Source organism: Hippopotamus amphibius, chromosome 3 (assembly GCF_030028045.1).
Source record: "Hippopotamus amphibius kiboko isolate mHipAmp2 chromosome 3, mHipAmp2.hap2, whole genome shotgun sequence".
Taxonomy (NCBI): Eukaryota; Metazoa; Chordata; class Mammalia; order Artiodactyla; family Hippopotamidae; genus Hippopotamus; species Hippopotamus amphibius.
The window spans coordinates 26,582,511-26,596,738 of NC_080188.1; the positions used below are offsets into that span (position 1 = coordinate 26,582,511).

At 36.2% G+C, this 14,228-nt stretch overlaps 1 protein-coding gene across 2 annotated transcripts in view; it reads left to right on the forward strand.

Annotated features, from left to right (window-relative positions):
* SLAIN2 (SLAIN motif family member 2) overlaps nucleotides 1–13,804 on the forward strand; it is a 70,638-nt gene extending 56,834 nt beyond the window's left edge. For both annotated transcript variants that reach the window (XM_057727693.1, XM_057727694.1), the window contains 2 exons: nucleotides 9,090–9,408; nucleotides 10,763–13,804. In XM_057727693.1, the coding sequence (XP_057583676.1) occupies nucleotides 9,090–9,408; nucleotides 10,763–10,829 (386 nt within the window). In that variant the 3' untranslated portion in view covers nucleotides 10,830–13,804. The remainder of the gene's footprint in view (nucleotides 1–9,089; nucleotides 9,409–10,762) is intronic.
* Nucleotides 13,805–14,228: the final 424 nt, after the last annotated feature.

Sequence of the window (14,228 nt, forward strand, 5' to 3'; positions counted from 1 at the left end):
CTGTTGATGTTATTTTATCAGTTGAGGTTTGTAAACCTTACCTTTTTTCATGTTTACCCTCACTCCATTTATAATGGTCTTAAGTATTTCTTTTAAATAATATCTCCAACAGCATCAGTGTTGTAATTTTTTCTTCAACCTACATGTGTAATTTTGAAAACTCAAGGAGAGGGAAAGCCTATGATTCTGCCCATATTTTTGCTTACCGTGTTCTTTCTTCTTTTCTGATATTCCAAGGTTCCATGTTTTTATCATTTTCTTTCTGTTTGTAGAATTTGTTTAGCTGGCTTTGGGGGGGTGGGATGGGCAGGTCTTATGGCCACAAATTGTCTTGGTTTTCTTTTGTCTGAGAATGTGATTTTCCCTTAATTTTTCTAGGATATTTTCTCTGGGTATAGGATTCTGGGTTGACATTTCTTTAAACTCTTGAAAAATATGTGCCACTTTTCTTCTGGCCTCTATGGGCTGTGATGAGAAATCCACTGTTGTTAGAATTCATTTTCCCCTATAGGTTAGGTATTATTTCTCTCTCTGATTTCAAGATTTTTCCTTGTGTTTTGTTTTCAGAAGTTTAACTATGGTATGTCTTGGCACGGGTTGCTTTGGATTTATCTATTTGGTGTTCTCTTAGTTTTTTGAATCTGCGTGTTATGTCCTTTGCCAAATATGGGAACTTTTCACGTATGGGAAGTCATTATTTCTCATGGTACTTTTTTATCCTCTCTTTCTCCTTTCCTCCCAAGTACTCCAATGACATGCAAATGTAGGTCTTTTCTTGCAGTCACACAGATCCCCGAAAATTCTGTTCATTTTTTTTTAATTGAAGTAGTTGATTTACAATGTTTTGTTAATTTCTGCTGTACAGCAGAGTGATTCAGTTATAAATGTATATACATTGTTTTTAAAATTCTTTTTCATTATGGTTTATCACAGGATATTGAATGTAGTTCCTTGTGCTATAGAGTAGGACCTTTTTGTTTATCCACTCTATAAATAATGATTTGCATGTGCTAATCCCAAACTCCCAATCCATCCCTCCCCTACTGCCCTCTCCCTTGGCAACCAGAGGTCTTTCCTCTATATCTGTGAGTCCATTAATGTTTTGTAAATAGGTTCATTTGTGTCATATTTAGATTCCACATATAAGTGATATCAAATGATATTTGCCTTTCTCTTTCTGACTTCACTTAATATGATAATCTCTAAGTCCATCCATGTTGCTTCAAGTGGCATTATTTCATTCTTTTTTACAGCTGAGTAATGTTGCTTTGAATGTATTTAACACATCTTGTTTATCCATTCATCTGTTGATGGACATTTAGGTTGTTTCCATGTCTTGGCTATTGTGAATAGTAATTCTGTGAACATAGGGGTGCATGTAGCTTTTTGAGTTGTAGTTTTGTCCAGATATATGCCCAGGGTGGGATTGCTGGATCATATGGTAGATATATTTTTAGTTTTTTGAGGAACCTCCATACTGTTTTCCATAGTGGCTGCAGCAACTTACATTCTCACTAAGAGTGTAGGAGGGTTTGCTTTTCTCCACACCCTCTCCAGCATTTGTTATTTGTAGACTTTTTAATGATGGCCATTCTGACCAGTGTGAGGTGGTACTTCATTGTAGTTTTGATTTGCATTTCTCTGATGAGTAGCAATGTTGAGTTTCATGTGCCTCTTGGCCATATGTATGTCTTCTTTGGAGAAATATCTATTTAGGTCTTCTGCCCATTTTTCGATTGAATTGTTTGTTTTCTGTTGGTGGATTGTTTGTTTTTTGTTGGTGAGTTGTATGAGCTGTTTGTGTATTTTGGAAATTAAGCCCTTGTCAGTTACATCATTTGCAAATATTTTCTCCATCCTGTAGGTTGTCTTTTTGTTTTGTTTATGGTTTCCTTTGCTGTACAAAAGCTTGTAAGTTTGATGAGGTGCTGTTTGTTTATTTTCACTTTTATTTCTATTGCCTTGGGAGACTTTTTTTTTCCAGTCTGTTTTCTCTATGTTCAGATTGGGTAATTTTTGTTTTTCTATTTTCCAGTTCACTGGAGTCCCTGCCCCACCCCACCCCCTCCACAACCACCCCCACCCCCCACCCCAGTTCTGCTATTGAACTCATCCACTGAGTTTTTTATTTTGGTTAATGCACTTTTAAGTTTTAAAATTTACATTTGATTCCCATTTCTCTGTGTTTTCTATTTATTTGCTGAGATTTTGTATTTTGCGTATTTCAAGTGTTCAGAATTACTCATTCAGAAAATTTTATGATAGCTACTTTAAAACCTTTGTCAAATAATTTTAGTGTCTGTCATCTTGGTGTTCACATCTCTTGACAGTATTTTTTTTTTTATTTAGTTTAAGATCTTCCTGGTTCTTGGTGTGATGAATTGTTGTTTTTGTGTTTTTGTTTTTTAATTGAAATCTGGACATTTTCAGATTATGAGCATCTAGATCTTATTTAAACCTACCCTTTTATATGTTATTCTCTGACACCACTCAGGCATTTGGTGGATGAGGGGCAGGGGATTTCATTATTGGTAGGTGGGAATAGACGCCCAGATTCTCTACTCAGTTCCTGTTGACACCCAAAGGGGAGGGACTGACTGGGTGGAGGTAGAAATTTTGGCTCTCCATGTAGTCTCCACTGAAACTGTGATGAGGGTGGTCTTACTACCAATGACCAATCATGAAAGTCCTGACTCTCCACCAGTCCTCTGACACCAACCCAAGAGGAGGGAAAAGAGCATCTTATTACTGCCTTCTCTCTTACCTCCCTGGATAAGGTGTTTGTAGGCCTTGTTCTACCTCAGAAGGGATAGAAGTCCAGGCTCCCCACTAGCCTTTGCTGGCATGGGTGAAAGTAGTGCCACAGTTTTTTCTATGGTGTTTGGCTGGAGCAGAGCAGTTATTATCTAAAAGTTTTCTTTCCTAGTCCTTCGGCTAGAGAGAGCAGATTCTTTTTTGGTCTGTCATACCCAAAGGCCTTTCTGGGTTGTCACCTTTTTCAGCTTTAATATGGGATATATGAGACAAAAGAAAATCCTGGGAACTCATTACCATGTCATCCCTCAGGTCTTAAGATTCCTGGATAGTGTTTCTTCTTCTTCCCATGTTTCAGAGTCATCTTATGTCTGTTTTATATACAGTGCCCAGGGTTTTAAATTTTACTTATTGGGAGAAATAGGGAAAAGATCATCTATTCCATTTTCCCAAGAGGAAGTCTGAGATTCACATTCTTAAAAATTTCATGAGGCAATCATTTCCTTGGCATAACTATTAATAGTTAAAATGATTGTCAGAAGTTTTTCCAGAGGAAAAGAAGCGTTTCACAAAGCCTATTTTCAAGATAAGATTTGGTAAGACATTCAAAACATTATATATATATTCCAATATTTATAAAGCTGTAATGTGGAAATGAAACTCTCTCAGCATCATCAGGATAATCTGCCTAATTTCACCATGCACTATACATCAGTCACCATAAGAAAGAAGCCTAGGATTCCTTGCTCATCTCTCATCTATCAGATTGTCATTCACAATGTCTTAGTGAATTTCTTAACCTGACCTCATTTCCATCTATGCCCAGCTCCCCAGACTTTTCCAAAATACTCCCTGAAACTCAGTGATCCTCCTCTGAACTTTACTGTTCTTATTCCTATCTGAAACCTGCATCCCCACCAAAACAAAATGCCAGTCAAAAGGCTGCCAGATATGGTAAGAAACTAGGACTGAAGGTGTCTTTTCTGGAGTTGGTATTGGAAGAAGCAGGTTTAGGCACCACCCTTAGGTATAGGGTCCAGGAAGACTGTGAAACAACTTGGGTGGAGACTGGTCTGCCAAGGGAGACAAAGTGGAACTGTAGGGAATGGAACTGAGAAAATGCTTTCATAGTCACCTATAGAAAGGGGAAGATGGATTATGTAAGGTTAAAAAAAAAAACTTCTATGAAGATCATGGAATTTGCAATTCAGGGGTACTCGGGTCCTATGGACATCTTGTCTTCAGTTTTCTATCAGAAGAGACTAACAATTTGTTGGATATAATTGATTCAAGAGCCATTAGTTTCCATTATGGCCCTGTTTTAGAGTTTCTTATGGAGTTTTGTTTTTTTGGTCATTCCCTGCAACATGTGGAACTTTCCCAACCGGGGATCAAACCTGCATCCTCTGCAGTGAAATCACAGAGTCTTAACCACTGGACCACGAGGGAAGTCCTGGAGTTGTTGTTTTTTTTTTAATCAGCTTTACTCAGGTGGAATTTTAAATGCACAATTTTAATTACAGCAAGAGTATACATTCATGCAAGCAGCACAGTAAAGTCATCGAACATTTACATCATCCCCCAAAGTTTTTTTGTACTTCCTCCCAGTCGTATCTCCCAACCTCAAGCAAATATCTGATTTGAGTTTAGTTACCGTAAGTTATATTTGCCTGATTTTTGTGAATCAGCCTTGTTGTATCAGCAGTTTTCTCCTTTTTGTTGCTGAGTGGTATTCTGTTGTATGGATATACCACAATTTGTTTACCCATTCATCTGCTGATGGACATTTGAGCTGTGTCCAGTTGAATGGAGTGTTCTATAAATGTCAGGTCAACTTGATTGATGGTGGTGTTCATGTCTTTGTCCTTTCTGATTTTTCTACCTGTTTGTTTCATCTATTACTAAGGAGTGTTGAAATATCTATTTCTGGACTTTTCTTGTTCCTTTCAGTTATGTCTGTTTCATGTGTTTTGTATATTTGTTTTTGGGTATACATAGGTAGTATTCTTATGTCCTTTTGCTGAATCGACCCCTTTAACTTTATGAACTCCATCTCTGATGGTAATTTTTTTCTGGTATTATAAACACTCCATCTTTTTCATAATCAGTTTTGTATGGGGTAACTTTTTCTTTCCTTTTACTTTTAACCTATATCTTTATATCTAAAATGTGTTTCTTTTAGATACCATGTCACTCTTGCTTTTTTGTCCATACTGCAATACTTACCTTTTAATTGGAATGATCACTATCACATTTAATGAGGTTATCAATATGGTTGGTTTAAAATCTGTCTCACAACTTTTTCTCTTTGTCCCTTCAGATCTTTGGTCCTTTTCTCCTGTTTTTCGCTTTCATTCTTTTGGAATATCTGAGTACTTTTTATACATTACATTTTATTTTCACAGTTGGGTTATTTTCTCTTCTTTGCTTTTTATTAAGTGGTTGCTTTAGAGTATACAGTGTACATATTAAACTTATTAATCATCTTCAAGTAATATGCCATTTCACTTACCATGTAAGAACCTCAGAACAGTATATTTCCGTTCCTTCCCATTCTTTGTGCCACATTTATCATTTACTTTCTCTATATATTAAATCCCAGAGTATGTTTTTGTTAGTTTTAGTTTAGTTATCTTTTGATGAAATTAAAAGTGATTTATTAAAGCTCTTATGTTTCCCAGCATATTTACCATTCCTGGCACTGTTTATTGCTTTATGCAGATTAGGGTTACCATTTGGTATCATTTTCCTTGCACCTGAAGAACTTCCTTTAACATTTCTATTAGTGAAAGACTGCTGGCAACAAGTTTTCTCAGCTTTGTTTGTTTTTAAAAGTCTTTATTTTGTTGTTAGTTCTGAATGATAATTTTGCTGGATATAGAACTCTAGATTGAAGTCTGAGATATTTTCTTTGTTCCTCTGTTTAAACATTTTTTTTAAATTTATTACTGACTTTTAGAATTTGATCATGTTGTTCCTTGGTGTGGTGTTCCCTTTGTTTGCCCTGGTTGGGTTTTGTTGTTGTTGTTGTTGTTTGACTACTTAGGTACATAAGTTTATAGTTTTCATCAAATCTGGAAGATTTTCAGTCATTCTTCAAATCTTTTCTGTCCCACTTATAACCACCTTCATCTGGGACTCCAGTTGCACGTATTAGACCACATGATATTCACCTGTAGGTCACTGAGGCTTTATCACTTCTTTTTCTTTTTCTTTTTCTTTTAACTCTTTATTGGAATATAGTTGCTTTACACTCTTGTACCAGCTTTTGAGGTACACCAAAGTGAATCAGCTGTATTTATACGTATATCCCCATATCCCCTCCCTCCCACAACTCCCTCCCACCCTCCCTGTCCTGGCCCTATCACTTATTTTTTAAGTCTTTATTCTCTGTATGCTTTAGTCTAGATAGTTCTTACTGTTATGTCAGGTGCCTCCTCTTCTGCAACATCTAAGTTGTTATTAATTCCCATCCATTGAACTTAACATTTGGGATCTATTTTAAGTTTTTCATCTTTAAAAGTTCTATTGGGAATTCCCTGGTGGTCCAGTGGTTAGGACTCCACGTTTTCACTGCAAGGGGCCCAGGTTCAATCCCTGGTTGGGGAACTAAGATCCCACAAACTTCGGGGCATGACTAATGATAATAATAATAATAGAATAAAAAATGTTTTTTAAAAAAGTTCTATCTAGCTCTTTTAAAAAATCTTTTATTTCTCACCTCATATTAATATTTTTATGTCCTTAAGCATGTGTGTAATAGTTCTTTTTAAAGTCCTTGCCTGGTAATTGTCATCCCTGTGACTTAATATGTTTCTCTTGACTATTTTTTATCCTAGTTTTGGTTATCATTTTACTACTTACTTTGTCTGCTAATTTTTTATTGGTTAGTGGACATTGTGAACTTTTACATTCTGTGCTGAATTTTGTTATCATCTTTTAAATAGTGTGGACTTTGTTGTGGTAAACAGTTAAGTTATTTATGGATTAGTTTAATCCTTTATAGCAGGGATCAGCAAATGTTTTCTTAAAGGGCCAGATAGTAGATATTTTAGGATTGTGAGTAATATGGTCTCTGTTGTAACTATTCAGCTACTCTTATAGCTGGAAAGCAGCCATAGACAATATATAAACACGAGTGTTGCCATATTCTAATAAAATTTTATTTACAAAAACATTTTACTTTCCCATGGGTGGTAGCTTGCTGACCCCTGCTTTAGTGGCTTGTTTTTAAGTTTTGTTAGAGTGGATTTAGGGTAGCTTTATTCTAGAACTAGTTTATTCCTTTTGCAATCTCCCCTGATTGTCCTGGATGTGGGACGAGGATTCTCCTCTCTAATTGGTTGAAACTCACATATTTCCTAGTCCTGTATGACCTTTGGAAAATGTTCAGTTTACAGTGCTTCAGGCCTCCTTTGCCCAGTCTCATGGAGCTTCACTTGGTGCATGCACAGCTCAGTATTCAGGCAAAGGTTCAAGCAGACCTCTAAGCTGAGTTGAGGTCTACTGGAGCACCTCCCTCCTCTAAGGTAATCTGCCCCTCAGGTTCCAAGTTTTGTCTTCTCAACCCAGCAAGATAACTTTGATCTGCTCTGGATCCTCCTCCTCACTCTGTAATCCACACCCCCCGCCCCCCAACAAAAAACAAAACAAAACAAAGCCAGGATGCCAGTAGAGCTCACCACATTTATTTTTCTTCTCTCAGGGATTACAGTCCTATAATGCCTGTTGACAAGTATTTGAAAACTGTTCTTATGTATCTTACCCAGTTTTATAGGTGTTTATAGCAGGAGGGTAAGCCCTGTCCTATTTTTGTCAATATGGTTCGAAGCTCCTATGGTGGTTTTAAAATAAGTATCTTGATTTCCATTCCAGACTAGATTCTCTAGAGGTGGTGCCTGGAAACTCCCCCCACCCCATCCCACTACCACTACCTTTTTTAAAGTTTCTTGGGATTCTGACACACAGTCAAGCTTTACTCATGTCCTCAGCAAACTAATGGAGGTTAAGAGAGAATAGGGTGACTCTGATTCATTTTTTCCCCATCCCCTCCCTTGCAATCTCCTTCCTCCCTCCCCCCCCACCCATTCACTGTGAACCCCACCCCAGAATTCTTTGTTAGGTAAAGCATGTTAAGGTAATAATTTTTATTTATAGTGTATGTAGCCTTTCATGGACATTTGAAGAAACCTTCCAGAGATGATTTATCCAAATAGAATAAATAGGAAAGGATGAATGTATCCCCCAGGACATCTGAACTTATAATGCTAAGGGACCACCACAATAATAAAATTTATTTGAAGTCTTATTTTTGACTTAAAAATTAATGCAGTGGGGCAACTAAGCCCGTGTACCACAACAACTGAGCCTGCAGTCTAGACCCCACAAGCCACAACTGTTGAGCCCGTGTGCCGCAACTGCTGAAGCCTGCATGCCTAGAGCCCATGCTCTACAACAAGAGAAGCCACCGCAATGGCAACAGAGTAGCCCTTGCTCGCCACAATGAGAGAAAACTTGTGCGCGACAATGAAGACCCAACACAGCCAATTAATTAATTAATTAATAAAAGATTATGTGGATAAATAAAGCTAGAATTTGAATGCAGGAAAAAAAATTAATGCAAATTGTATGTTTAATTCTTTTGTGTAGCATTATTTGTTTTAATATGTGTTTTATATAACCACTTAGTAGAATTGACATCTCAGCAAAATGTACCTTCTTTATCCTGTGACTTCATATACCTCTTGATAAGTCCCTAGACTTATAGCTTCCCTACTTGGTGAAGCACAACAATAGAAGCACGTTTAAAATTTAGTTTCTAAATTTTAAGTTACACTGTGGATGATACAGGACTTTGAGGTACACTCTCCAGATACTTGATGCATGTTTACATGAATGTTTCTTTGAGGGAAAAGTGTGTTTCAAATTCTAGTCAACTGTCTAGTAGTCAGCATTTTTTTTCACCTCTAGAATATGGCTCAGGTTGGTTGCCACAGTAAAACAAAATGCTGCAGTGCCTTTTCTGGTATTGTAGATTGCTAGCTGACCTAGTTAAAATACTGTTGTCAAGGATAATTGCAATCCTATGAGTAAGGAGTTGGTTACTTAAGAGCTACCACTGATCCATATAGATAGATAGATACATAGATGATAGATGATAGATAGACAGACAGATAGATAAGTAGATAATCTCCCCAGAAGTATTCCTTATTCCTTGCATTTCTCTAGAGTGAGTTTTCATGAATACAGATGTACTGGTGCCCAGTCATAAAGCAGTGGTTTCATTTGCACTTGGTTTCCACTGAAAACATTGATTTTTCTTTGCCATTCTACAGTACCTTCTCCAGGCAAATTCCGCTCCCCTGCAGCACCATCTCCTTTGGCTCTCCGGCAACCAGTAAAAGCATTTAGTAACCATGGCTCTGGTTCTCCTGGTAGCCAAGAAACAATACAACTCATGCAAACCACCTCCTCACCTGGGCCTCCCATGGTTCAGAACACAGTCCCAGCACATCCTCCCAGCAATATCAACAGCACTACTCTAACCAGACCTGCAGGGACAACTGTGATGAGAAGTGGCTTGCCCAGACCCAGTGCCCCTTCTGCGGGGGGTATACCAGTGCCTCGCAGCAAACTTGCACAGCCTGTTCGCAGGTAAGTGGCAGATGCTCTGTTTCGACTTTCTTGAGTATAGCAAAGTGGGTAGACTGGAATTTTCCTCATTTCTGCATTTGATAGTGAAGGTCAGGAGTCCTAGTAGGTTCCCACTGGAGTCTTAGTACAATTTGAATAAAACATTACTTTCCTGTTTTAAGAAATTCTTACTTGGAACATTGGGGTATTATATCACTTTGGTTCAGATTAAATTTGCCGGGATGCCTAACATGATTAAGCATCTTGGTGAACTTCTAGAAAAAATTGTTAGAACCACTTCTTTTGGATGTGGTGTTCATTCATTTTGAATATGATGATATTCAATAAAGATACTAAAAGCATAACAGAACCTAGAATTCTAAGATTTAAGATAAAACTTCTAGTTATCAGGTCCAAGTATATAAACCAGGAGAGTGGTTTTCAAACCTCGCTACAATTCAGAATCTTCTGTAGAATTTATGTAAGTATAGAGGCCTAAATTTTACCCACAGAGAGTAGATCTGGTATGAAGCCCCAAGTCTGTAAGTATACTGTTTTTAAATTTGTTTGTTTAATCTTCAGGTGATTCTGAGCCTATCCAGGTTGGGAACCATGTATCTGTAGTCTTCATCTACCTTTCAGGAATGTGCTTACTACTGTCAGTAAACTTAGGTGTCAAGTATAATTAAACTTGAAATACTTATTTGCGTGAAAAAGGTGCTTTTGTTTTGTAAGCATTGAAACTGAATTACTCATATTTCTTTTATTCTAAGATAATATATTACATTTCTGAATTCAAGAGTACAACAGCTTTTTTTAACATATCTGTACCTTATTTAATTTTTATAATAGCATTAAATGTGTAGGTACTGTTAGTGTACCCATTTTTCAGAGGAGAATATTAAAATTTAGTGAGGTTAAATAACTTGCCTAAGACGTGCTGTCAAGACCTTCAGTTCCAAATATGTCTGACGTCAAAGTCCTTTTAAGCACTATTCCATTCTGCCTCTCTAGTGATGGTGACACTGTGCCTCTAATATCACATTCATCAATTTGCCCCTCAAATAAATAAGTAAATAAATAAGCTTGGTGATCCATTCGGTTAGAAAAGATGAGACAATCTTTTCTCTTAACTCTAGTGGCTATGTTAACAAAAAAAAAGAGGTTGGTGCAGTCACCTGATGCCCATTAAAACTTGAAAGTTGTGAACATGCTGACTGTGGGATGGTTGTGCTAAAAGCTGTTTAGAGTTTTGATCTCAGCAGTGCCCTGGAACATTGGATTGTGATGCCACCTGCAAAGTAATATATATGGAAGATAGCATGGTAATGTTCTTTAAAACCTTACAAATCACTATAAAATTGCTTTATTTCAGATCCTTGCCAGCTCCTAAAACCTACAGTAGCATGAAAGATGACAGTTGGAAAGATGGCTGTTATTGACCAGCAAAGACAAGAATGCAGAGGTCCACAGCTTCATGGATACCCCTTCACCAGGCTAGAAGACAACTTTTATATGCAGACTGTTCAAATAAGACTCTTGGGATTTATAAAATCCCAGCCCTCTCTGTCTTAATTAGCACAAACTGACAGAGATGATCAAGCAGCACTTTAATGACATTTAACATCAGATATGTTTGGTAATCATACAATCACTCTCCATGGAATCACTTTTAGTTTTGTTTAATAGAAACTAAGTTGATTTTTTAATATTTGACAGAGGCCAATATCTGGGCAAAAAACTAATGGATGCCAAAGAGAAATGCCCATTTGTAAATGAGAGAGTACCTTTGTGCACAAGAAAATGGTGAATTCAAGCTATCCAAAACTTCACGTTCAACCTAATTTACTGTATAAATAGCATCAATAAATATTTGTGTTAATGAGAACTAATATTCTGACTAATGATCTAAAATGTTTCACTAGTGTTTCACTAGTACTCCAGGAAACTAGATTGAGATGGAAGCAGGGGGCAAGGTTGGAAGAAACCTGGGCTAGAGATTTAAAACATGATACCTAAATTTGGGAGAATCCTATAAACTATTTTTGCAGATTCATTAGAAAAATTGTCGTTTTGTTTAATCTTAAGTTTTGGATGTAGCTCACATATCACCACCACCAGATAGAGTTACAGCGTGCATCCGTCATGTTGCTTTGACACATCGGACTTCTGTGTGTTTGTTTTGATTGCCAAAAGGGCTTAATATCAGTTGTACAATCTTTCTAAACTTTATAGCTCCTGGCTCAGGAAAGATAGCCTTTGCTATTGAAGCCAACTTCTTCACATGCTGTCATCTGTTACAGAACTAAGAGTTCTTGTTTTTATTAGCAGGTTTCCATGATGGGAAAGAGCAAGTAGTATGTGTCTTTATTCTTGATATAAATAACACCCACCTCAGTGCTTACAACCTGAAACAAAACCATACAATAAGGGAGGGGGAAAATATCTATGCACTTAATTTACAAAATCTCTGGTAATGACAGTTGTATTGTTACTATTAATTGACACAACAGCCTATTATGTGGTGGGAAATTATAGCCTGCTGAATCCTACTTAAGTTGATCTACTTTAAACTGAGTAACTGTTTCAAAACATTCTTTGAAAATACTGCCCCTTTTAGATTCTACCTGACATCAATTTTTTGTATTTTTGGTAACAAATGAAACCTGCTACATATGATTCTAACCTGTTAAACACTTGCTCTGTGATGGCCCTCATGAATATCTTAGAAATCACTTATTTTGGTTTTATTCAACTATTACCAGACTAAAACTTCCTTCTTTATCAGGCTTCTCATTTTTCAGGGTGAGTCTGTTTTTAAGTGTTTAATTTGAACAGCTCTAAAATATTGGCAGTCAAGTCACTAAAGGATTTTAGATATTTGAACATGAGTTCATTTCCGATTAGTCAAAGACATTCTGTAAGTTGGCAAAAGAAATTGAGAGAGAAATGGGAAGCTTATATTCAGGATAGCACTGAGGTTGATAGGTTTAGAGAATGATAAAACTTTTAAAACCAAGACCCCTGTTCTGCCATGACAGACACAATGGTAGTCTTTATTAGCTTGACCAGTAGGGAGTCAGTCAGTTAGCACAAGCAGCTGGAGATTTAAAATACCAGTGCTAATTTATTTTGGTGTATAATGCAAGGAAGAAATTTTATCCTTGGATTTAAGGGTGATGGGGATGGGTCAGGAAAGGATGGCGCCAGAATTCCACATGACGATGAACTTGAAAATGTTTTTCAGAGGAAGATAAAGCGTCTGTTTCAGTTTCAGGTAGAGGGGTATCTCATGTAAAAATCTAAGTAAGTAAAGAAAGAACTAGCCACTGTCTCTTTTTGAAACCACATATACACAAAAGAAAATAGGTCTCAGTTTTCAGTGCAACATTGCAAAAAAAAAAAAAAAAATGCAATCTAATAATTAAAATGAATTTTAACTCTATTACAAAACACCCATTACATTTTTAAGTTAGATTATCAGTTTCAAAAGGAGTATTCAGGTTATTTAACTTTGTTTTCAAATGGCTGCATCAGAAAAAAAAGTCTATTTTTTTTTAATAAAATATTTCATCACTTGTTAAAAACATATTTGGATCTGAGTTGGGTAAAGTATTATTTTACCTGCTGTTGTACTACCACAGGCTATTGGCTTTTAGTTTCCTAAAGAGAAAAATTGCATTTTTACTAGAAAGCCTTGTGTATTGCTAATTTTTCTGTTTGGGAAAAATCTAAGGTTTCACTGTGGTTAGTCTTACAGATGAAGTGTGGATTTGATAAACTAGTGCCTATGATTTTAACTTATGTTTGATATATAGTAGTAAGGATTTTATGAATGTTGATTATTTTTTTGTGCCAACAGCCCAGAATTGTCACTTACATGTAAGCGGAAGGCTATATGAGCTCTGCTTCCAAAGTTATTTAATTTTCTCAGTGTTTGAATGTTATTTTTTTGTGTGTTAATAAAAGTGTAAAGAATTGGAAAAAATATAAATATTCTTAACTCAAGCATTTGCTGGATCATTTTTCTACAAAACTTGTTTGTATAATATAAAACACTCTCTGAAGGGTTGGCTTTTTTTGGTTTTCATACCCTGGAAATCACATTTTGTAATACTGGGGACCATTCATAATTGTCAGATACTTTTTCAAATTATTATCTTGATACATCACTTTTATAAAAAAGTTTTTCTGAAAGGAAATTAGATACATGTGTCCCCAGATGTTTGTATAACTCTAGAATGGTCTAGACTATGTATATTTAACTTTTTATTGAATGTACAGGCGTCCATTTTTGACATTATGCATGGTCCTTTTAGATCACATGAAGTTTGATTTGCAGACATTTCTATAGCCGAACTTGTATGTGTGGTTGCCTCCTTAATAAACAACCTGACCATAATGTTTATTATTAAATTTATTTTTGTTTTTTTCAAGTGTTTTATTAATTTCTGGATATGGTAAAATTTGCCCCCCTTCCTACCAGTTGCCTGCAATTGGTAATAATAAATAGCTCAGTTGATTTTTTAAAAACACAAGCCCAAATCATATTGCCCTTCCAGACTTGATCTCTGTGAGGTTGGAATATATCATATTGTATTCTCTCTGTCCTAGTTATTTCACATGTGGATTATTTGGGGGTAAAATTTGTAGTTTGCTCAAAATTACTATTTTCCTGGAATTTTTTAACTTGCTGTGAATTGAATATAGTTAGAAAAAGCACACATAAAACAATCAAAAAAACTTTATATAAAGGTATCGAGGAGGAAGAATTAACACTTTTTCGAACCAAATATGAATATTCATTTAGTTGATCATGTGCATCTTTCTCTTATGGATGA